General features: G+C 33.9%; 1 protein-coding gene across 4 annotated transcripts in view; it reads right to left on the reverse strand.

The window, feature by feature from the left end:
- The window catches only part of ERBB4 (erb-b2 receptor tyrosine kinase 4), a 1,183,012-nt gene that overhangs the window by 357,885 nt on the left and 799,884 nt on the right, over positions 1 to 25,243 (reverse strand). For all 4 annotated transcript variants that reach the window (XM_030916910.1, XM_030916912.1, XM_030916913.1 and 1 more), the window contains exon 5: positions 24,274 to 24,339. In XM_030916910.1, the coding sequence (XP_030772770.1) occupies positions 24,274 to 24,339 (66 nt within the window). The remainder of the gene's footprint in view (positions 1 to 24,273; positions 24,340 to 25,243) is intronic.

Consider the following 25,243-nt stretch of genomic DNA (forward strand, 5'->3'; position numbering starts at 1 on the left):
TTATTGTCTTACTTAATTTTTAATCTTCAGTGATTAAACACAGGGTTGGTACTTAATACGCAATATAAGTAAATATCCCCTTCAAGTAAATAGGTAAACCATATATTGGCAACTCAATGGCAGTATCTCCTGGGGTCTTAATATATTTATCAGAGAGATAAAAAGGTGTATAGAGTTAAAGAGATAGGTCACTAAGAAATATAAAGAGACAAATACTAAAATACTAAGATTTAAATGCTCCTTAAATTTCTGCTGTTGATTAGTTCATGATTTCATATTTTTAGTTGGATCCTTTTCCATTGAATTTGATGGTGATATTAATAAAACAATGCACACTATTGAAATATAAAGAATATTCTTCCATTTGATGTGATCTAATTATTCTCTATGTAGTATAATCAATACAAACATCAAATAGAGTTTAAACTAAAATGGCACTTGGACTCACCCTCTGTCATGTTTTTATCTTGTAAAAATAAGGTTACCTGCTATTTTTTACCATAAGCTTATAGAAGATTTGGGAAATAATCACATTTTTATATCTGGATTTGTGAAGGTATATTTTGTATTTGCAATTTTTGTTACATTAAACTTCAAAATAAATTATTTCTTCTATTAGCATTCTGGTACAAAATTCTACATAACAAATCCTCTTGGGCTGTCCCTTCACTTTTTTTAAGTCTTTGACCAAATCGCACCTTTGTAATGAAGTCTGCCGCTGTTTAATACTGAATCTTTCCCAATCAACTGACTCCTCATGAACCTTCATCTTCTTTTTTCTCTTTCTCTCTTTCTTTCATCTGCCTTCCTTCCTTCCTGTATTTTGTTACAGCATCAATTACAATCTAACATACTTCACAATTTATTTATTCCATTTATTTTGTTTCTAGACGTATTACTACATTTGTAACTGGCATTTACATTGTTTTATTTATATTTGATACACACATTATGCATATATATATACCCAAACAATTTATATCCTTTCATGAACGCTTCATGTCATACATTATGCTTATATTGATATTTCTACCTTTTAACCAAGTGGTATATTTGTTTAGATGTCCTAATTAGTAATTCATACAATATAAATGAAATTTTTTTAAAGGAAACAATTTTAATTGACAGTTTTGTAAAGAATAAATTCAAACACAATTCTTCTCTTTCAAATTCAATAAAGTGCTTCGATGCATCAACAGTCACTAATTAAAATAGCAGACATATGTTAAATAAATAAATAACTAGATTTGAAAAGTGTTATCACAGACAGTTAATCAATTTGCTTCTATTTGACAGCTATTGCTCAGCTGGAAAACAATAGAATGGAGTCAACAATCTTATAAGTCACATCATATTTTAATCATAGACAGATACGTCTAAGTGTTACTTTTTATTTTTAACTCCATGGTGATTTGAAGTACTAGACAAAATGTTTCAGTTTCTCTTTATTTATTTACTTTGGCTTTTCCTGCCAAATGAGAAAATTAATGTAGAAAATAATTAAAATAATAAGACAAGTAACCCTGAATTTAGTTTAAAATTATTTATTAAATGTTCATATTAAAATCATTTCTCTCATTGAGTACACTATTTAAATATGAAAATATTATACAAATATAATCCAATGTAGTACAATCTTAGATTCAATAGCAATTATTATACTGTGGAACTATTAAAATATTTTAAATTATTTAATCATTTGCGTTGAAAAAACTTTAAATTTTTGAAAACAGCTTTTTCCACATAGTATTCAAATATTTCATATTTTTTCATGACACGTTGATTTCCAACATTATATTCCCTTTCAGAAACATGCAAAAAATTCCTCTAAATTATTATCCAAATGCAGATGCATTCTACAACTTTTATTTAACATGTTAAAAGGGAATTATGGCTTTTGTTTTCCAAAATCAGTCTATAATTGATTTATTTCAAAGTAAATTACATTCAACATTTAATATAGGGCTTTTCACCATCAAGATTTTTACATCCCTTAATTCCAAATGAAAATTCAGTAAGCATGAAGCATTTGGACACATAAAAGGGAGACAAAAAGAACAAAATAACAAGCTTAATCACTAAACAGTGATGGGGTTAAAAAGTATTTCATTATATTATTATATGAGACTTGTATCAAGAAAGAAAACATTCCCTTTGTACAATTCAAGGCTACATGCAAGACAAGTGGAAGGGCATCATAGAGTAAATTTATTTAGTAGCATTTTTTTGATTAATAAGCATTAGTTAATGAGAATAAACTCATCAAATTATAGTCATATTTTATTATGATGGACACACAAAGCAAAAAATAATTCCTGAAATCAATGAGATAAGTCAGCTTCTGTAGGAACATTAACTTATAATTGCTTTGGCTTTTATTAATTCCATCCTTGGTCAAATATTTCATTACATTTTTTCCCTTGTATTTAGTATCCTTTCCATATTGCTTCACTGGATGCATTAAAATATCTGGGTACAATTTTAACTAGCATATTCATTGATGGTATGCACTAAATGTGATTAATATAAAATTTAAAACTGGGACGTTAAACTCCTTATATTCGGGTCAGTAAACTTGACATGGGGAATGTGAATTCATTCAAAACATCCATGAGAATTAGATGGGTAACATGTAAGGAATCAAACATTTTGTGGTAAGCCAATACTACTGAGGAAATATCTATCAAGTCAAAAAATATTAAAAAATTATTAAGTAGTTTAATCTTATCAGTGTCTAACTAATAAGAACTATGGCTTAATTACTTCTTTCAATATAATGATAACCAATACTGTGATTAAAGTTACTCCCATAGAACAAATTTATTTTACTTGAAGAGGCTTGGCAATTTACTAATTAAACATTTATTGTTGCTTCCTAGCAACAATAGCAAAAAAGATAAAGATATTCATAAATAATGCAAAACAGAGCACTGACATCACAGTAACAAAAGATCTCTGTTTGCCCATTAACAATAGAAATAAGGATAAATTTAGGCATAGTCTTTGTGTCTTTTTATACTCTGACACTTCCTCCTCCTCCCCCATCGCCTTCCTCTTCCCTTATCTCCTATGTCTTCTCTCCTCCAGTGCCTTTTGATTCTCTTCATTTCCTCTAACCAGTGGTTCTGAACTGGGTTGTATATTAGCTCATCTAAGAGTCTTTCAAACTTGAATATTGGAATTCCTCTGTAAGTAAAACTTTTCATTCAGTTGGTATCAGTAGGACCCAAGACTGTTTAATAAGCCCATTTCTATTAAGCTCCCAGATAATGTCTCTGCCTGCTCATCTACAGACCCCATATTGAGTAGCAGAATACACAGCATTTGAAAAAAAAAAAAAAAAAAAAAAAAAAAATGCCTGAGAATCACCTAGTTCCTATTAAATCAAAATTGCTGGCAATTTTCTAGGAGCTTTGGTAGCTTTAATAAGCTCCCTAGGATTCCAATATTCAGTCTAGAGTTGGAAACTTTATTCTAACCAGTCAAATGAGAGAAAAAAATTTTAAGTCATCTACACCATTTGATTGACTGACTGATTATTCCTTGTCTGAAACTTAATCACAGTGACTTCTTGTTTTAATTTTCTATTTGTGTTGTAAAGATCTCCATCACTAATTGGAAAAATCAAACAAATAAAAATTGATGTGCAAGTAGATATAGGAAAATTTGGGAGGGAAATGACCTATATTTTCGATGGAAGTATTGCCTCACTGGTTCTGACGACAAACATTAAGGATAAATGAGATACCAGTAGAAAATTTCCCTTCTCTCACCCAGCAGCTGTCTGAGTGACAAGTATCTTGGGGCAAACTCTAATCCATTGCTAAACACATTTTAAAGCGTATTTATTTCATTTTTTAAATTTTTATTTCAATTTTTATTCAAAGACTTATACCTCTATGCTGCCTCTATTCTATTTTTGTTGTCAAAACAACAAAATTTGTTGTCAAAATTATGTTCATAAAACATAGCATGTTCATTAACTAGATAGTATTTGAATGGAATGTTTTTATTACACTGTTTCCAGTTATATACCTGGAGGTTTAAACTAGAAGAGAGAAATACTTCGGTTACAGTAGAAGTGATATGGGTTGGATGTGAGGAAGAATTATTGACTATTAGAGGGATAAAAACAGTGTAATGTGCTTCTTAAGTGTTTATTTGTCAGTATTTTAAAAGAAATCTCTTCTACATGCTTTAGACATCCACTTAATTAAAGGTAGGAGGCTTGATGAAATGTTCTCTAGAGGTACCCTCTAGCTCTAAAATTCAATATTTATTCCTATTAATGATGAAACTATGACTAAAAAACCGAACACTTTGGGTTGTGTAACATGTTTTGAGAAAGCTATCATCAACAGGATACACTTAAAGTGAAACCAATAAAGCTCACAGACCATCCAAGAAGAGGCATGACTTATAGAGCATGCTAAACTGGAAAAAATCAGGTTCAATGAAACCAATGCCAAACTATACACTGTTATTAATTATTCCAAAGGAGAACAATTGAACACATTTGTGTGTCCAGGGCCGAGTAGAAGCCAAAAGCCAAATAGAAAGATTTAAAGTAAAGATGTCTGGCCCATCTCCTACATTCTGATTCAGTAAGTCTGGAAAGGTGTCAGAAAATTCATTTTTTTATTTGGAGGCTTACGTTTTTTAGAAGTAGATTCTATAAGCCAATATTTCCAAACTTCTGCTCTAAAACACTCTCTTATTTCTAATAAAATGTTCCCATAGATGGAAAGGTAGAGTCAGAGCTGGGTTGGTCTTAAACTAGAATGCCCTTTCCTATCTCATATTAAATCACAGAAGAAATAAGTCAAAAATTGTTGCTTCACAGAGTAAGGCCTCATCATAAGCCTAGATCCTAATTTTCACAGGAAAATAATTTTGTGCTTTAAGCATTTTTCAATTCTTTTAACCAGCTACAATGTATGATCTAACATATTTAAACAGGCTCTCAGAGATCTTTTTTGAAAAAAAAAATAGGCCTAGCAAAATAGAATTATCAGAAAGTATCTGGGCTTCTAAATTACCACATTCATACACATTTTCACAACACAAAATAAAATATAACGAATTCTCTTTTATTCCTAATTCCTAATTGGTATGGTGATAGCTACTCTAAATGAACCGACCAGGCCATACCATGAAGTATATACTCCACAGGTAAAATAACCGTTTAATCCAAAATGCAATAACCTCTGTAGTTCCTGGAAAACATAGCAAATATCTGTGCGGTCCCTCCTGAAATTGACATTCAGAGTCAGTTAATAAAAGTAGGGCCAGGCCGGGCACAGTGGCGCATGCCCGTAATCCCAGAGCTTTGGAATGCTGAGGCAGGTGGATCACCAGGTCAGGAGTGACCAGCCCAACCAACATCATGAAACTCCATCTCTACTAAAAAAGGAACCCCGTCTCTACTAAAAAATACAAAAAATACCCGGGCGTGGTGACGTGCCTGTAATCCCAGCTACTCAGGAGGCTGAGGCAGGAGAATCGCTTGAACCCGGGAGGCGGAGGTTGCAGTAAACTGAGATCACGTCATTGCACTCCAGCCTGTGTGACTGAGACTCCATATCAAAAAACAAAAAACAAACACATAAAAAGAGTAGGCCCATATTTTGGCAGCTACTAATCAGGTTTGACCTGATGAATCCCTGGTGACCCATGGACTATGACATGATAATATTGCTAGTTGTGTCAAAGAGGTAAGAGATTCTGTCTAATCCATTCTTTATCACCACCTGCTTTATTCGTTTATTTAATGAATTTTTATTCAACCTGTTTTATAAAGACATGATCAATGATTCATTGAGGGACCTTAAAGCTGATTTTAAACCACACACTTGGTCACCAGGGAAATTCTCCCTTCTTAATAGGCTATTAGCATCTCCACAGTTTGTCAGTCAAGATTCAAAAAACAATACTGCCTTGTTACATTAACTATAAAAATATTCTTGAGAGAGAGTATGAATTATTTTGCATATTCCTCACAGGCCTGTAGATACTGATTTCAAGGCAATGAAGGAAGAGTATGAATCTGCATAAGAACACCATAGTATTTTTTAAGAATATTTTTCAAAATTAGAACTGAGGTCTGCACCTTACAATCTGCCAATAAATGATAGGTTGCAGATAAAGTAGTAAAAAAAATTGTAATAATTATATCATAGATCTTTCACAAACCAAGAAATATGGAAAAGTTGGTATTCAAATTTTTAAAATCACTGTGCATTATAACAGATATCGCCACATCTAACCTGATAGAAAAACAAACAAAAACAATGACAACAAAAATTACTTTCTTTCTTTTGCTTATTCTAATTCCCTATCCAAAATGCTAGTAGAGGAAAACAAATATAATCTCTCTCTCACTCAGTATACATCTGAATGAGTTTCTTTCTCTCAGTGGTAAAAATGAATGCCAATTTTGCAATGAAAATACCCACAGAAGGGCCAGGAGCAGTGGCTCACACCTACACACCCAGCATTTGGGAGGCAGAGGCAGGTGGATCACTTGAGGCTAGGAGTTCAAGACCAGCCTGGCCAACATGGAGAAACCCTGCCTCTACTAAAAATACAAAAATTAGCCAGGCAGAGGCAGCGGAATCTCTTGAACCCAGGAGGCTGAGGTTGCAGTGAGCCGAGATCACGCCACTGCCATCCAGCCTGGGCCATGCAGCAGAAAATATTTAAAAATTTTGAGAAAAATAATAAATATTTAAAAATTTTGTCTCAAAAATGTTTTTAAAAATTGAAAGTACTCAAAGAATGTTAAGATTAAAAAAGAGCATCATATTAGGTAAACATTGAACAAATATCTGTTGAACCAATAAATACTATCTAGTCCAAATTTCTCATTTTATTGATGAGAAAATTAAAACAGAAATAAACTTACTTGTTTATGAGCAAATCTAAAGTAATGTTCAGACATCTCTAAGAAATATCACTACTTCTTCAGAGTATTCCAAGAAGTTTCTAGTTTTGATGAGGGTGAAGAATTGGGCAAACTATTAGTGGGTGTATAAATTGATACATGATTTTTTGAAGACTAATTTGTCTCTATCAAATTTGTGTATGTAAATTCACATGTGACCAAGTAGTTCTATTTCTAGAAATCTGACTTACAGAAGAATGTGCATCTGTGGACAAATATGTATATAAAAATGTTCATTAGTTGTAACTGAGAATAATACAATGTAACCTAAATGTTCACTAATAAGGAATAGCTTAAGTAAATTATTGTACAACCATAACTTGGGAAATAGCTGTAGCATTAAATAAATAAATAAATATAAATGAAAAGCTGGGCGCGGTGGCTCACGCCTGTAATCCCAGCACTTTGGGAGGCCGAGGCGGGCGGATCACAAGGTCAGGAGATGGAGACCATCCTGGCTAACACGGTGAAACCCCGTCTCTACTGAAAATACAAAAAATATTAGCTGGGCATGGTGGCAGGCGCCTGTAGTCCCAACTACTCGAGAGGCTGAGGCAGGAGAATGGTGTGAACCTGGGAGGCGGAGCTTGCAGTGAGCTGAGATCGCACCACTGCACTCCAGCCTGGGTAACAGAGCGAGATTCCGTCTCAAAAAAAAAAAAAAAAAAAAAAAGAAAAAGAAAAAAAGAATGACATTGGTCTCTATGTACTGAAATGAAAGGATTTTAAAAATATAATGTGCAGCAAAACAAAAGTAAGTGATAGAAGAATTAGAAGAATAGATATGGCATACCCATTTTTGTAAAACACACAAAATCCCACAATTTTTATGTGCTTATGTGTATATGTAAATATAAATACACACATATATACCAAATATTACCATAAAGTAATCACTTTATAAAAAAATGTAGGTTGAAGGAAGCATATTTACTGATGGGAAGGCATTATTATTTTTAGCTTTATGAACTGAATATCACATGAATTAAAACAAAAACCTATACTAAAATAACCTGTCCATTTGGCAGAGCAAGTTCATTATCCCAGTGTTACAAATGAAGAAGCTAACATTTAAAAACTAGCTTATCCCAGGTCAAATGATAAGTTATTATCAAAGTGGAGTTTAAAATTAGTTTTCTGACTCTTATATATCTTCATTTATATGTTTTCATTAAGTTAAGAGTCACAAATAGTAAGTGTCTAAATGTAAAAATCAAAAGGACGTTCCCCTTCCCGAGTCCAAGTGATCTCATTGTTCAGTTCCCACCTATGAGTGAGAACATGTGGTGTTTGGTTTTCTGTTCTTGTGATAGTTTGCTAAGAATGATGGTTTCCAGCTGCATCCATGTCCCTACAAAGGACGCAAACTCATCCTTTTTTATGGCTGCATAGTATTCCATGGTGTATATGTGCCACATTTTCTTAATCCAGTCTGTCACAGATGGACATTTGGGTTGATTCCAAGTCTTTGCTATTGTGAATAGTGCCACAATAAACATACGTGTGCATGTGTCTTTATAGCAGCATGATTTATAATCCTTTGGGTATATACCCAGTAGTGGAATGGTTGGGTAATATGATACATCTAGTTCTAGATCCTTGAGGAATTGCCATACTGTTTTCCATAATGGTTGAACTAGTTTACAATCCCACCAACAGTGTAAAAGTGTTCCTATTTCTCCACATCCTCTCCAGCACCTGTTGTTTCCTGACTTTTTAATGATTGCCATTCTAACTGGTGTGAGATGGTATCTCACACACTGGGGCCTATCATGGGGAGGGGGACGGGGGGAGGGATTGCATTGGGAGTTACACCTGATATAAATGACGAATTGATGGGTGCTGACAAGTTGATGGGTGCAGCACACCAACATGGCACAAGTATACATATGTAACAAAACTGCACGTTATGCACATGTACCCTAGAACTTAAAGTATAATAATAATAAAAAAAAGAGGTTAAAAAATCAAAAGGACGAAAAGGGAAGAGGAAGATAGTTTCAGTAACTGTTTTAAATGCAACACCAAATAGCTAAAGTGATCAAACACGTGTCTATATTACGTCTCTGAAAAACAGCTTGGCTGAGGCTATTTTAACTAACATGATTATGAGTGATGATAATGAAAACTAGGATATTACTCAAATACTCTTTAAATCTCAGACCCGGAGAGGGCCAACACTGAAGTCTATACCTCAGAAAAAGAGACTTTTAGAGGAAACCACTTAAAAGAGTTATATCACAAGCATGTTTTGAGTATATACAGAAGGATATGTTTAGTTTTTCTCCTCGTAGAACACATTTGGGATTATCTTCTTAAAAAAGACAATCAGGGCCGGGCGTGGTGGCTCACGTCTGTAATCCCAGCACTTTGGGAGACTGAGGCGGGTGGATCACGAGGTCAGGAGTTTGAGACCATCCTGGCTAACACGGTGAAACCACGTCTCTACTAAAAATACAAAAAATTAGCTGGGTGTGGTGGCGGGTGCCTGTAGTCCCAGCCACTCAGGAGGCTGAGGCAGGAGAATGGTGTGAACACGGGAGGCGGAGCTTGCAGTGAGCCGAGGTCACACCACTGCACCCAGCCTGGGCGACAGAGTGAGACTCCGTCTCAGAAAGAAAAAAAAGAAAAAAAAAAAAAGACAATCAAGCCAAGCAGAGTGACTCACGTCTGTAATTCCAGCACTTTGGGAGGCTGAGGCAGGGGGATCTCTTGAGCTCAGGCATTCGAGACTAGCCTAGGCAACATAATGAGACCTTGTCCCTACCAAAAAGAAAAAAGAAAAACAAAATAGCCAGGCATTGTGGTGTGCATCTGTAGTCCTAGCTGCTTAGGGGGCTGAGGCAGGAGGATCACTTGAGCCCAGGAGTTCAAGGCTACAGTGAGCTATGATTGTGCTTCTGTGCTCCAGCCTGGGCAACACAGCAAGACTCTGTCTCAAAAAAAGAAGAAGAAAAAAAGATAATCACGTCCTCCTATGAGTAAAATAATGTACTTTTGTAGCATTTTTCAAACTTTTATTAAAAAATAAATCACGATTTACATACAAATAACATTGTATTATGGCTTAGTACACACATACTTGATGAAATGTTTTGAGGAATAATATTGAGTCTAATTAATGCAAGAGCATTTTGATACTGCCTTTTCTATTTGATTGTAATCTGGTCAATTTCATTCCAATTTATCCTATTTCAACAAAAATGTATTGTTGGGCAGAGTGCACTGAAGTGATTTTATAATCTACTAACAAGTTGCAACCAGCAATATGAAAGCATTGCCTTATTGCATGAACAAAGGTCAAATTAAGAAATTAGAGAAACCAATCTCTGTGTTTTTCTTATACATGTGCAGCAAATTAGCCTTCTAATGAATTCAGGAATTTAGAGTCACTGGTGATAAAATTTCTTTTTTCTGAAGTTTTAGGATCCCAGAGGATATGGAAAATCACTGCACAATACAGCCTGCCATAATGCCTTGTCTTCAGAATTGTGCCGTTGAGACTGACCATTCTCAGAGGTTTGTGCTTTTTATTCCCACCATCATTACTGGAAATTTGGGATCATTCAGTCTGAATTTCTCCTACATGGCAGTATATTAAAATGTGGGCCAATACAAAACAACTTTTCGGATCCTCTCCAAGCAATACATTTATAGAAAATAATATAATCTATAGATATTAAAGCTTTTATGCATGATTAATATATTGATAAAAAATTATAATCCCTCTAATCAGGACAAAAGTTCAGAAATCCTCAAAATTTACCAAAAAAAAGTCATGTCACAATAAAAAGGGTATTACTTATTATATTTGTTGTTACTCCCTTTCTTAAAATTCTGAAATTACATATGCAGTACCTATTTTCAGAGAAATATAAGTAACTACAGATATATAGAATTAAAGACAATTCATTTGTTCTCTTACAACAGCAATAACAACCAATGTCAACTTTTGAGTCTCTATGAATGCTTGACATCCCTATTATGATTCCACACTAGTATGAGAGTTAAGAAAACACAAAACACACCATCAAAAGTAACTCAGAATAACGCAGATCTTTATAATTTTCAAATCCAGGAAGGGGACACAATCTCCCTTCCTGCCTCCAAAAAAATTATCCCATCAATCTATATTTCTCTACATGCAGAAATCTCTTATTCTCCTCCTTCAGAACTTTCTCTCACCCCACTTCCTCTTGTCTCTTCTACCTTGTTTCCAGTGTATATACCGAAATGATTCATGAGGTTGAAATGAGATAATTCATGTGAAGCTGTTAGTACAAACTTGGCACAATGGATAACTACAGGAAGTTCTCTGGAGATGACTTTACATAATACCTAATTTTGACTTTACATAATAGCTGTGCTAGATTAGACACACTGCTTAACCTCTCTGTGTTTTAGTTCTTCATCTGTAAAATAAAAATAACAAATGTACTTACCTCATGAAGCTGTTACAAAGATTTTATATATTATGGGAAATTATTAATTTGGAATAGTGCCTAATATACAGTGAACATTATTATATAAATATTGGCTCTTGATGTTAAGTAATTGATGAATGGTAGTTATTATCTTGCTTTATAGCTTGTTATTTTTAACTAAATATTATATCATTAATTGTCTTTTGTAGAAGCATAAATATGCTTCTGCTGTATTATTTTTCAAAGCTCTATATTATACTATTGTATGAATATACCCTAACTGAATCCTCTTTCTAAGCTATTTGCTCTGTTTGTATTTTTTACTATTATAAATCCTGCTGTAATATACACTATTTAACATTTGTTTTGTGCATATGATAATCTGAGTGTTAAAATAATATATTTCATGGTTCAAGAAAATGCATATTTTAAATCCTTTGACGCAAATGACCAATTAGTCTTCATGGTGATTTTTACCTCTTTATAATCCACCAAGAATAACTGATACTGTTCCAAGTTCCATACTTTCATTCTTACTAGGAGTTATCTGAATATGTTTTTAATTTATAAAATTGTATGTCATTGATTATAAGTAATGTCAAGCATTTTTTGCAGATTTCTTGTGTAAATGTTTCATTCTTTTTAATTAAAATTATTTTAAAAATACAGACTAAACTATAATGCAGTTAAAATAATCTTTTTCCTTTTGTTCTCTTTTTTTTGACAGAGTCTCACTCTCTTGCCCAGGCTGGAGTGAAGTGGCATGATCTCGGCTCACTGCAACCTCCCTATCCCAGCTTCAAAGGATTCTCCTGCCTCAGCCTCCTGAGTAGCTGGGATTACAAGCGCCCGCCACCACGCCCAGCTAATTTTTTGTACTTTTAGTAGAGATGCGGTTTTACCATGTTGGCCAGGCTGGTCTTGAACTCCTGAACTCAGGTGATGCGCCTGCCTCGGCCTCCCAGAGTGCTGTGATTATAGGCATGAGCCACTGTGCCCAGCACCCCCCTCCTTTTTTTTTTTTTTTTTTTTTTTTGAGATGGAGTTTCCTCTATCACCCAGGCTGGAGTGCAGTGATGTGATCTTGGCTCACCGCAACCTCTGCTTCCTGGGTTCAAGCGATTCTCATGCCTCAGTCTCCCGAGTAGCTGGGATCACAGGTGTCACCACCATGCCCGGCAATTTTTTGCATTTTTAGTAGAGATGGTGTTTCACCATGTTGGCCAGGCTGGTCTCAAACGCCTGACCTCAAGTGATCTGCCTGCCTTGGCCTCCTAAAGTGCTGGGTTTACAGGCATGAGCCATCATGACTGGCCAGAAAATGATCTTTTTGTTACATTTTATTTTGTATTTGTTATGTCATGTTTAAAAAGAGAGTCATCATCCTGTAATTTTTACCTCTATTTTTTTCTAGTACTTCCAGTTATATCACATGTTCTTAAATTTTTAATCTATAATTCATCAATCTGTATAGGTCTATCTACTTATAGACTATCTATATAGTCTATCTTATGCTCTTTAAACTTTTAATGTACAACACATCTTATGTCTTTTGTTTTATTGTAGGGCTCTAACATTACCTGATTCCATAAGTGAACCATTTATTCATACTCTCTTTGTTAAATAATCTATGCTTTTGTCATTTTTTAAAAACGTTACCTTTGTAAAAACTAAATTACTATAGACATTTGCCTCCAAATGTCTAACTTTGTTAGATTGCATTTAAGCAATACCATTCTGAACCAGTTATATACTGTTTAAATAATTATTACTTTTTAACATTTTAATACTTGATAGGGAAAATCATTCCACAGGGTTATCCTTTTCAAACATCTGGCCATTTATTTATTTATTTATTTAGATACAGAGTCTTGCTCTGTTGCCAGTCTGGAGTGCAGTGGTGCAATCTCGGCTCACCGCAAGCCCTGCCTCCTCGGTTCAACCGATTCTCCTGCCTCAACCTCCCAAGTAGCTGGGACTACAGGCGCATGCCACCATGCCCAGCTAATTTTTGTATTTTTGGTAGAGATGGGGTTTCACCATTTTGACCAGGATGGTCTCAATCTCTTGACCTCATGATCTGCCCGCCTCGGCCTCCCAAAGTGTTGGGATTACAGACTTGAGCCACCGCGCCCGGCCTCATCTGGCTATTTTATTAAATATATTTTTAAGGGATTCTTTAGAAAAAAAGCATTGATAATTGAATAAGATAGTTAAAAATATAGATTAATTTTAGAAGAACTGACATTTGCAAAGCATGGGCATTTCTATCTTAGAATGCAGTAGTTCTCTATTCATTTAATTTTGTGGTTACATCTCGGTGAAATATTGTAGCTTGGTTTTTCTTTTAAATTATCAGCAACTAGTTGTTAACATTAGAATCTGTCTTTTTTCTGTTCCCTCATTCTCTCTATTTTCTAGTCAATGAAATTACATACATCTTAGATACATATAACATCCTTATTAAAGAGGAAAATAATCACCCTGTGTGACAGTTACTCAAGAAATACTGAAATCAGAACAAAACTTGTAGGTATTCCTGTGGTCATAATGCTCTATCAGCTCCATTATAACACAATTCATGGGCAAAAAGATTTTAGATAGACCAAAAATAACTGTCTTCAGTGAGACAGTAATATGTACAAATTATTTTTTTAAAATATTTTTGTATGTTTTTATAACTCATCATAAATTAATAGAGTGAATATTTCTTTGGAAAGTGCCCATAGTAATGGAGAGATGCGGCCATGATAATATTATAAATTGTTGAGTAATATATAAAATTTATATTGGCTTCAGAAATGGAATATTGACATGTCTGATATTCAGTGAATTCACATTTATTCTAATATAATGGGCAAAAATGTGACTTGGTACAAGAGAAGTTGACCTGTATCCAGTTGCCCCTTCTTATCCTCTTTCATCCCTATACTGTTTACTTATTTATTTAACCAAATTGATTAATTTGAAAAAGAATATAACACATTTCAGATAATCTTAAGGCAGAACTTTAAAGAGAATATCTTTCTTCATGCTTGCTAAATTCTCAAACCATGAGAGTTGTATGTAAGTGCTTGCTTTTCCTAGAATAATATCTCACACTTCTTTCCATTTCTGTAGCCAAAATAGTATGGCTGTCCTATTTATCAGAAGCATGTCACACGTAGGTAATTTTGAAATTTTCTCTTTGATAGTCAAATATAATTACTCTAATGACAGTCAGCTCTTTTGCTGTGAAGATACAAATAATTCAGAATAAGTTGTCATCACTACCAAAATAACAAAATTATTTTACTGGTAGAACTTTCAGATATATCTAACTGTTCTTCTCAATGTTCTATTAATAATCCCTCAAATGTGGAGTATTCACTTTCTGATCTCTCTGCTTAGAATAGCTATCTGCACAACACCCCACGGTTTGCATTCTCCCAATCTATCTATATCTGTATCTATATAATCTATAACTATATATGTAGTAATACACACACACACACTAGATGATAGATAGATAGATAGATAGATAGATAGATAGATAGATAGATAGATAGATAGATATAAGATAAGGGAACTTTTTGAGCTTAGCTTCTTAAATTGAGTTAGAGGTAGGACCAAATCTCTAGTTACCTAATGTCCCAGTTTAATATTCTTTTTGATCATTTCCAAAATTCCTCACCTTTGTCTTATATCTAACCCACAGTATGCACACAGAACAGGAACAATTTTATATATACCTTTATACCCCTGAAGCTCTTGGCTTGGCATTATCTCCTGAATCCCATTAAACCGTAATATACAGAGTATTTTAAATATATACATTCCTGTAGTTAAAATGAAACAACTTGTTCTTTTAAATATTTGAGAAAAGTCATTACATTACAACAAATATTATCAACTTATGTCAAAATGAAGAGCACATCAAGGAAGATTTTTCTCATTTTCTACCAGTAAATTATTGGGGCACTTTTTGAAATGTTCAGTGTAATCAAGTAATTAGCTTATTGTAATGTTTACTTTAATTTCACAATATCTCCAGAAACTATAAGCCCAAAAAAGGAAAAATGGGAATAACTGAAATCAATAAGAAGGCTTATGGATGTGCAAAGTTATTAGTAAAATACAAGGGTTTTAATTAAAGATGTTGGCGTTTACAAAGACTCGCTGTTATCCTGATTGATGGTGCCTGCTGGCTCAGCTCTTTCCCTGTTTCCCATTAGCTCCCACTTGCTTTTCTCTGCTCTAATTGGATATTTACCACATCGGCACCTTTTTTTTAAACAACAATTGTTCCACAAAGAATGTAAATACAATTACACTTTAGACAAATTATATGTGTATGCATGTGTGTGAGTATAATTAGTTTATTATCTTCATAATTTGTCATTTTGGTTTCACAATCTACAGGAAATTCTTGAAAATTTCATGGAGAAAGATACAATTTAATTTTCAACTGCAACATTTCTGGCTGAAATTTTGAGGAACAAAAATACATAATCATTTTGTTAGATTGTATTATTCTATTTCAAAGGAGTTCCAGATATACTTTGGAATACATAAAAGGAGATGTATATATTTCTAACATTTTTCTTAAGAATAAATAAAATGCATAGGCCACGTTAAGGTTTTGGTTTGTTTTTCACCTTTACTATTAAACTGAAACTTTTAATATATTACAAATGTTAAAATCAAATTCCTTCATGCCCAAGCATAATAAATTACCGAGGAAAATGCTAAATAAGTTCTAAATTTTCCTAGCCTATTCTATAATGTCTGTATGGAAATAATAAATAACATAAAATGTTGTTTGGAACAAGGTTTTCTTTTGCCAGTATAGTACTACCCATATTAACAATTATCTACAACAACAACAAAATACAGTGCTTATCTTTATTTTACTATTATTCTATTTTTAATTAAAAGAAAAGATTTTGAGATAACCTGGCAGTTTCTATTACTTATGACAGTCTAGGAAGACTGTCATAAGTAAGTAAGAAGTAAGAGGTAAATCCCTTCAAAAGGACTTTTCTTTTGGCTAAAGTAATGCATTAGTCAGTTTAATGACATTTAAATGGAGAGAAGTGTGTCTGTTCACTCCAGTGGTTAAAGTATGTATTTCTTCATTAATTTTGTGGTATTTCAACTTCTACAATAAATAATGTTTTTAACCTATTGTCAAACTCACATTTTTCAATCAGCTTATCAGCAAGGAACGCCACTTACAAAGCAACTTAGAAAACTAAAGGGTATATTGAGTGGTTATAATTATGACTACTTTAATGCAAAATGTATGCAAGGGTCAGGAAAATCAAACTGTAATATTTGGATATATGCCTTTTTCCCTCTCCTCATTCAAAATGCAGTGACTGAGATAACATCAGGTCTAGCAGGACAAAAAGAACGTGTAAAATGAAATGACCACCCTTTCTGATAACAGGAGACTGGAGAGAGCTGGCCTGATATTGTGCTTAAAGATAAAAAAAGGACATGCAGTATCTACGTTAAATGAGATAAGTGTTCTTCATGTATCTTGCAGGGACAGAGATAACTTTGTTTCTTTAATCATTATTATTTATTTCTTAAACCTTAGTCTCTCTCATACCTAAAACCTATAGAGCTCAGACCTTACAACTCAGTTCTTATGAATAGAGAGAGTTGTCATTCTTACCCGTAAGCCTGCTAAATAATACTTCTATAAGCTTCAGACTTCATATGGCAGATAAGTTTGTCTCCGCTGACATGACTACATTAATCCACTGAATCAATTTACTTAAGCTGTGCTATGGAGCAATGCAGCCACCATTTAACTGAGCTTAAAAGTACTTTCAAGTTTGAGTCACTGCTCCACATGTAATGTAGCTCTCAGTGTCCAATCATAAGTTCTCCTTTGAACCTTTGCAACTCTGTGAGAAATATTCTTGTTAGGTTTATAGGGTCATGATGCTCTAACATCCAGAAGGATTTAAGAATAATAAATTCATGAAGTTTCAGAAAATCAGACTCATGAGTAACACAGGAAGAGGGGAACACTTGGTTAGATTTTACAAGCACTATCTACTTACATTAATATTTACAAAATTCTTTAAGTTGAATGAGGTTTTTTTTTAAAGAATTTATCTAGAAAAATATTTCATATGTTACAAAAACATTTAAAAAAATACTAGTTTCACAGTTTAGTCTGAACATAATGAAATGCTATGGAGGAACAACGACACAATTAAATTATCTAACATGCAATCAAGCTAACTGTGGCACACAAACAAGTACACAAAATAACTTGCAAAATGTTACTAAATTTTACTAAAAATGTACTAAATTTTAGTAAAAATGTAAAACATTTTACTGAAATTTCTGTCTGGTAGGTTTGCATAGTGAACTGTTGTTCATAGTAAGTTGACGGTTTGTTCACATTCTTTTTCTATTTAGCTAAATCTATTAAAAACAAAAACAAAAACCTTTTCTTCATTCTTCTGTTTAAAATCTCTGGCCTCCCACAGACCTTCCCTGAAGCTCACTGTTGTGACCGGTTTCTTTGTTTCTCTGTATCTCTATTCAGAGATGTTTTTCAATCTGATCACCACTCTTTGCTTCATTTCACCCTAACAAGTCATTCATTTTCATGAACTTGTTCTCCCAGAGCCTGGGCCATTTGTCTTTAGCGTGGCTTCTCACCATTTCGTGACAAAGAGGATAACTCCCAGCACATTTGCTAGGAGACACCTGTGGGAAGATGTCAGCACTGATAAGGTGTAGTCAGTGAAATATATGCTTCACCTCAGTTGCCTTAGCTGAGGTGTGGGGCTTTTTAATACTTTTTTCTCTTTTCCCCAATGTATGGAAAGTCTCAAAGAATAATTAGCCATAAAAATAAGGAAATATTTGGTAAATCATGAAGTTAAATACTTCCAGAGAAGCCTTCACTAAAGTGAATTTACTGTAGTCATAGGGAAATAGGTCACTTGTAAATAACATATGATTATGTCTTTCAGACTCTAAAATGTACTTTTATATAGTCAATCTAGAAAAGCAGAATATTGTCAAAAACTTACATAGCATGTTTTCTGATTTTTTAAAAGTTAAGTCAAGGTCAGATATAAGTGTATCTTTAGTGGACCTAAGAGTAAATAATACGTTTTAAATAACAGAAGAGTCACTGGAAATCTACAGAAGCCAAAAATAATTGACTTCAAAAAAATGAATCATGTGTGTTACAACTGGATGGGGTCTCTGGAGGTCTCATATTGTTATGGAATCTCCCATGAGATCTAATTCTCAAAAGATACAACCTAAATTCTAAAATTCTGATCTTACAACAAGTATATTTTTGAGTAGTTCCAAAATACTTTTTGCCTCAGGATGCTGGGCTCTTTAAATATGGATAAGTAATTTCACTTTCAAGCAGTTCAGACTAAGAGAGAGAGAGAGAGGAGGGCAGGAATGAATGTCAAGGGCAGGCAGCCTCCAACCCCACTCCAGGGCTTTTGCTCTTCCATGTCCCAGCCACCAGGTGTCAGTAGACTTCACAAGGTGGAACTGGCCTACAGGAGTTTGCCTTCCATATTCATTCATTCAGATTTAAATTGGAATAAATTTTCTAATAGTATCCTTTCTAATTTATTATAATATCGGCTATTATTGATTGGGTTTTGGATACACTAATAATTATTTAAGCGCTTCAACTGCATTGTTGTATTGAATTTCATTGTGCCCCCCACCTTCCACCTCCCGAAAAACAAAAGAAAAGAAAAGAAAAGAAAAGAAAAGAAAAGAAAAGAAACAAACAAACAAAAAAAACCCCTCAGGTAAGTATAATTATCTCCATTTTATAGATGTGGTAATGATATTTTGAAAGATGAAGTCATTTTCCCATGATAGAAAGTGGAAACAACCGGGATTTGTATCTTTTGGCTAATTTCAAATCCAGCTTCCTAGACTACCAAACTGTGGTACAAAATATTGTATCCAGGAAATAGTTGTCTTTAGACTAAGAACACTTAGGTTAAAATTCCTGGTATTAGTTGTGTAAATTTAACCCTTTAATCATTTCCTCTGCTTATATTTCCTCAACTGTAAAATGGGGTTAATGTAACTGCCCTCTTTAACTCACAGGAATATTGTGAAAATGTATTTTTAAAATGGAAATATTTAATAAAGTTATATGTTAACTTGTATACTATTCTAAAATTTGGCCGGTGTGGTGGCTCACACCTGTAATTCCAGCACTTTGGAAGGCCAAGGAGAGAGGATTGCTTGAAGCCAGGAGTATGAGACCAGTCTGGGCAACAAAGAGACAGTCCTGTCATTACTTAAAAAAAAAAAAAAAGCTGAGTGCAGTGGCACGTGCCTGTGGTCCCAGCAACTCAGGATGCTAAGGCAAGGGTTGCTTGAGCCTAGGAATTTGAGGGTGCAGTCTGCAGTCAGCTACGATTGTGCCACTGCACTCCAGCCTGGGCAATAGAGTGAAACACTATCTCAAAAACAAAATAATATAAAATAAAATAAAATTTGTACTGGTTTATCAGGTCCATGTATTTGTTGAGTTTAAATTTGGTAGGCTTTGTAGAGTAAGCACAGTGGCTGTTAAGCCAATTTTAGATTATAGTAAGGATAGCTTCTATGCTGAAAAATTAGCTGAATTAAGTAATTTCACATCTGATGATTTGATACATGAATTATAACTTGATGATTTTCTTAGTCAAGACTTTCTCCCACCTGTATTTGTCAGCAAGTGATAAAACTCCATTCAGGCTGGGCACAGTGGCTCACACCTATAATCCCAGCACTTTAGGAGGCTGAGGCGAGTGGATCACCTGAGGTCAGGAGTTCGAGACCAGCCTGGTCAGCATGGTGAAACCCCGTCTCTACTAAAAGTACAAAAAATTAGCCAGGCTTGGGAGCACATGCCTGTAATCCCAGCTACATGTGAGGCTGAGGCAGGAGAATTGCTTGGACCCAGGAGGCAGAGGTTGCACTGAGCCAAGATCGCACCACTGCACTCCAGCCTCTGCGACAGAGCGAGACTGTGTCTCAAAAAAAAAAAAAAAAAAAAAAAAAAGAAAGAAAGAAAAAAGAAAACAAAAAAACCCTCCATTCAAATATACTAGAAGAACATCATGTTTCTTATGGAACCTAAGGACAGAAGTGTAGCTGGACCTCATGAAACCCAGAGAACTAGGAGGTAAACATTGTCAAAAATTGTTATTCTTCCTTTCCTCAACTCTCTGTATGACTGCTTTATTCTTTAGTGTCTTTGGGGACTAGTTCTTTCTGCTTCTCATTAACATACTAGTTCAAAAATGGAAATCTCAATTAGCTTTAATATCTCTTCAAGTTCATGTTTCTAAGGTAGTGTAACCAGCACTTCTAGATCCCAAATCCAAATTCTCTGGAGAGAGAATTTGATTGGCCCAGTGTAGTCAATTTCCACCCATATTACAAGATTTCTCAACCCTCAGTACTATTAACATTTTGTATTTGTACTGACTAATGCTTTGTTTGCATAGGCGTAGGAGAGGCTTTCCTGTGCATTATAGGGTATTTGGCATCATATCTTGTCTCTACCTTACCAGTGCCAGAAGATGATCCCTCCCATCCCTCCTCCATGATGTGACAACCCAAATTACCAAAAGTCCCTTGTGGGGCAAAATCACTTCTAGTTGATAAACACTGACCTATGAAGTAAAGGGTAAATTATCCCATAAAACAAACATGCCTACTTGTGCTGACGATCTAGAAGGGGTTTTTTTTTTGGAGAAGGCCAAGTGTCTGCTTGGCAAGTATCCTGAAAGTGGTATATTACAAAAATAAGAGATGTTGGTGGAAATTATAACTTTTGTAAAATTTAGCCAACATAAGCAGATCTACTAAAATACATTAAAAAGTTCAGAATTTTAAGCACTGTATAAATTGAAAGAAAATTTCAATCAAAGTTAGGGAAAACTCATATATGTTTCTTCCGCATTCTACCCTAATATAGTGATTTTCACATTTTTTACTCATATATCTCAATCTGAGAATAAGTATTAACCTTCTCTGTATATATAATATATAATATGTATACACAGAGTCTTTCTTGGTATCTACAGAAAATTGGTTCCAGGACCCCCATAAATACCAAATTCCATAGATGCTCACTTCCCTTATATGAAATGGCAAATAGTATTTGAGTATAAACTACACACATCATCCTGTATACTTTAAATCATCTCTATATTACTTATAATGCATAATGCAAAGCAAATGCTATGTAAATAGATGTTATAATGTATTTTTTCTTTGTATTATTTTTAATTGTTTATTAATTGTTTTTTTCCAAATATTTTTGATCTACAGTTAGTTGAATTTGCCATGTGGAAACCAGTGATATGGAGAAATGACTGTAAAATCTGTACATATAATCAATACTACTGCATTTTGTAATCTGTAAAAATACACATAAAATAAGACACAGATGAAATTAATAATTAAATTCTTATTTTAATTTTAATAGTATTAATTTTAATTATTAATAGTTTTATTGAATATACTGCATGAGACTTCTGATGTAGAAAAGATGGCAGAGACCTTTTTCTTCCTACCTGTTAAATTCAACTATAAACCCTGAAAGTAATGCAAGAGACAACCAAAGGAGAAATCTGCAAGGTGGTGGGAGGAAGTAATTTTGCTTTGGGATCTAGCACTGGAGGAACAACACAACATCAGGGTGTCTTAAGTCCCCCTACTCAACAGAAGAGGGATCCATCCCAGCATTTCCCAAATCTAAGCTCCTTCATCCCTCAGATCTATGGTGAGTCCCTCAACAGTACTAGCGGAGCCCCATGGGCCTGAGACTCCCCTCCTCCACCAGGAGGGTGTGGCCTGGCCCACCAGAGTGGCTCAGCCACAAGAAGGAACTTTTGCAGAAGCCTCTTTGACCACTCTGTAAAATAAATAAGTGAATAAATAAAATAAGTAGGTGAGTGAGTAAAAACTCACTTTTAATTTTGATACCTCGGAAGTTTTTTTCTGTCATGAAATGACCAGTGGATATCTAGCACTTTCACAGTCTCTTTGGTTGTCGCTTCATCACAAAGTGTTGCAGATTTTTCCTTATTTTAGAGAACCTGACTTCCTGCAAATGGCCATATGAGTGTCAGACCAGCACTGGGATGCAACTTAGCCTCGACTTCTTTGCTATTAAAAGAATACCTCCAAATGTTGTGAATGAATTTCACACAATAATCTCACCTCATTTAAAAGCCTGTTTAAAATTCTTGTCAATACATTCCTGCCGTAAAACATTGTTTCTATTAAATTAGTTAATTTAAATCTACATTGACTATTTTGCATCTAACCCTTTGACAAAGATCCAAAAATTCCCTAATGAACTACTTTGTCCAAAGAATAGGGATGGAAATAGGCACTAATGGACGTTGCTCTCGGTAGAGCTAATTGTTCCAACATCAATAGAAAACAAGATCTCCATTTTGCTGTTCTCTACCAATTTCCAAATCCACATGTCTATGACCCTACAAATTCACCTCTAGAAATTAATGCTACAAATAATTCATACACATGCATGGGTTGAAGAAATCAAGTTGTAGTACAACATGCAAAACATGCTAATATTTGAACGAAAAATGGGGTGAGTGCTTATATACCTACTTCCTTGGGTATGCCTAAACTATTTTTGGAAAAATACACCAAAATAGCCAATAATATTTGTTGCCTATGGAGAGCCGAGGGAAAAAGGTGGGACCCACGTGGGAAGATACTATTTTACCTTATAATCTTATCTATTTCATGAATTTTGGATATGAGAATGTCCATGAATTAAAATTAATAAATTTAAGAAATCATTTATCATTGAAAATATCTCTCCTGTATTTTTATTCTTTGGTGGTTCACAATAAAATAATTCTTTTTGTATTTCTTTATTAAAAGAGAATCTAGCAAATAGAACTAGAAAAATGTGAACTGAGACAAATTAGAAATCTGTAAAATTTCATCAAAGCGTGTAATATTTGTATGTTTGAATCTTTAATAATATTTTCTGGGTCATCTATGCTAATAAAGAAATATATGTCAACTTGTCACTATACTTTTTTTCCATATCATATTTCAGTCATTTTTATTGCAGCAGGAAGAATGAGTGTTTACTACTTGTATAGGACATTTTATTTTTCATTTTTAAAGAAATCATTTATTCTTAAGATTCATGAAAGTTCAGTGCTGGTTTGAGTACTAAACAACATTAAGAATGCTGAAAAAAATCTAGCTATTTGTCTTTATATTTAGTACGCTTTGTTACTATATATCTCAGCAATGATGATAGCTTCATATTTTCTTTAGCTAATGACTAATCCAAGAAACAATATAAACTAAGGGCAATAGTCATTGTCAACAATAGTGACTATTTCCATAATTCATAAAGTTTGTATCCCTCTGCTTGGAACACTGCCTGGAAAAATACAGTGGGTACATAGTAGTAGTACCCTTTCTTTTTTTCTTTCCTCTCCTTTTGTAGTGAATGAATAGTGAAATAATTAGTTACTGAAAGGACTGAGAGACCCAGTTAACCTGAAATTTTGTACACAATGGATTTCCCACTTCTAGTGATGTAAAAACTATTTTGTACACATCAGATTTCCCACTTTTAGTGATGTGAAAACTCTGAAGTTTTAGCTACTATTACCACAGCTGTGCTGTTGAGATCATTAACCTAGAAACCAAGAAGAAACCTAAGAATCAAGTATATATTAATTTTCATTTGAAAGCAATCAAAATTGGGTAGTTTTCTTGGTCCAGAGCAAATCAACCACAAGGAGGCAATAGCTCATTTCACGTTTTAGATGACCAGGGGCATGAAATGTACCAATCATAAAAATTCCTTGGCCATATCAAACCTGTGTGCTCTCACTGATGAATACTTACAAGTCTGGCAATGATTTTCCGTGGGTCCCCAGCAACGGCCAGTACAGGACTTATGGCAACGTCCACCTGCAGAACAGGAAAAGGGAAAAAGCACATGCATGTTATACTCTTTCACTCCTCAACTAGGAGTAACTCCTCAAAGGAAATACTCCTGCTCCTTTACGAGGATTTTTATGTCATACCAGAGCTGAAACATAGCCCATAAAATGCCCACTTAAGTAGAAAAACCTGACTGTCAAATATATGTGAGATTGAAGTACAACTTCCTGGTATTCAAATCCTCTTGTCATTTTATAGGAAAATAAAATAAATGAATTTGTGAATTTTCTCAGAAAAGCAAAAGCAAATAATTATATTTAATAAGTTTCACTTTCACTATTGAGCATTATTATTCTATTGATCTAATCTACTTGATATAATTTCCAGAGATCGCATCTTACTGAGAGCAGCATATATTAAAAAGTAAAGCAATAAAAATAAGTTGAATTCTATGAGAACAAGAATATATTTTTACAAACACATGAAAAATCATCAGAATAAATGGTAAAATCCTGCATTTAAGCTATTTCTTGAAAGCTTAATTTCAATTATTTTTATACTTCTAAAATGTTTATTAACATTATTATTTGCATTTTCAAATATAAGCCTTAATCTCCTATAGTGGCATCTTCTTCTACCATAGGTATTTGCCTCAACAAACATAGCCATCCCACAGAGAAATTCCCATCGGGACTCAAAATAAAGAATATTAGCTGGAAGAAGTCATGTAAAAACGACTTCCTTTGAATCTTATTTTTGAATTTCATAGGTTAACTCTAAATTTCTGTGGGCACATGACACATTTTTGGAATAAAATAAGATGTTAAAATCTATTAAAGCTTAAAACTTTTCCATAAACAGAAATGTTTTATATGACATTTCCTTAAATGCTTCTTATTAAACATTGTCAATTTTCTAATAATAATTGTTA

The sequence above is a fragment of the Rhinopithecus roxellana genome, chromosome 14 (genome assembly GCF_007565055.1).
Source record: "Rhinopithecus roxellana isolate Shanxi Qingling chromosome 14, ASM756505v1, whole genome shotgun sequence".
Classification (NCBI taxonomy): Eukaryota; Metazoa; Chordata; class Mammalia; order Primates; family Cercopithecidae; genus Rhinopithecus; species Rhinopithecus roxellana.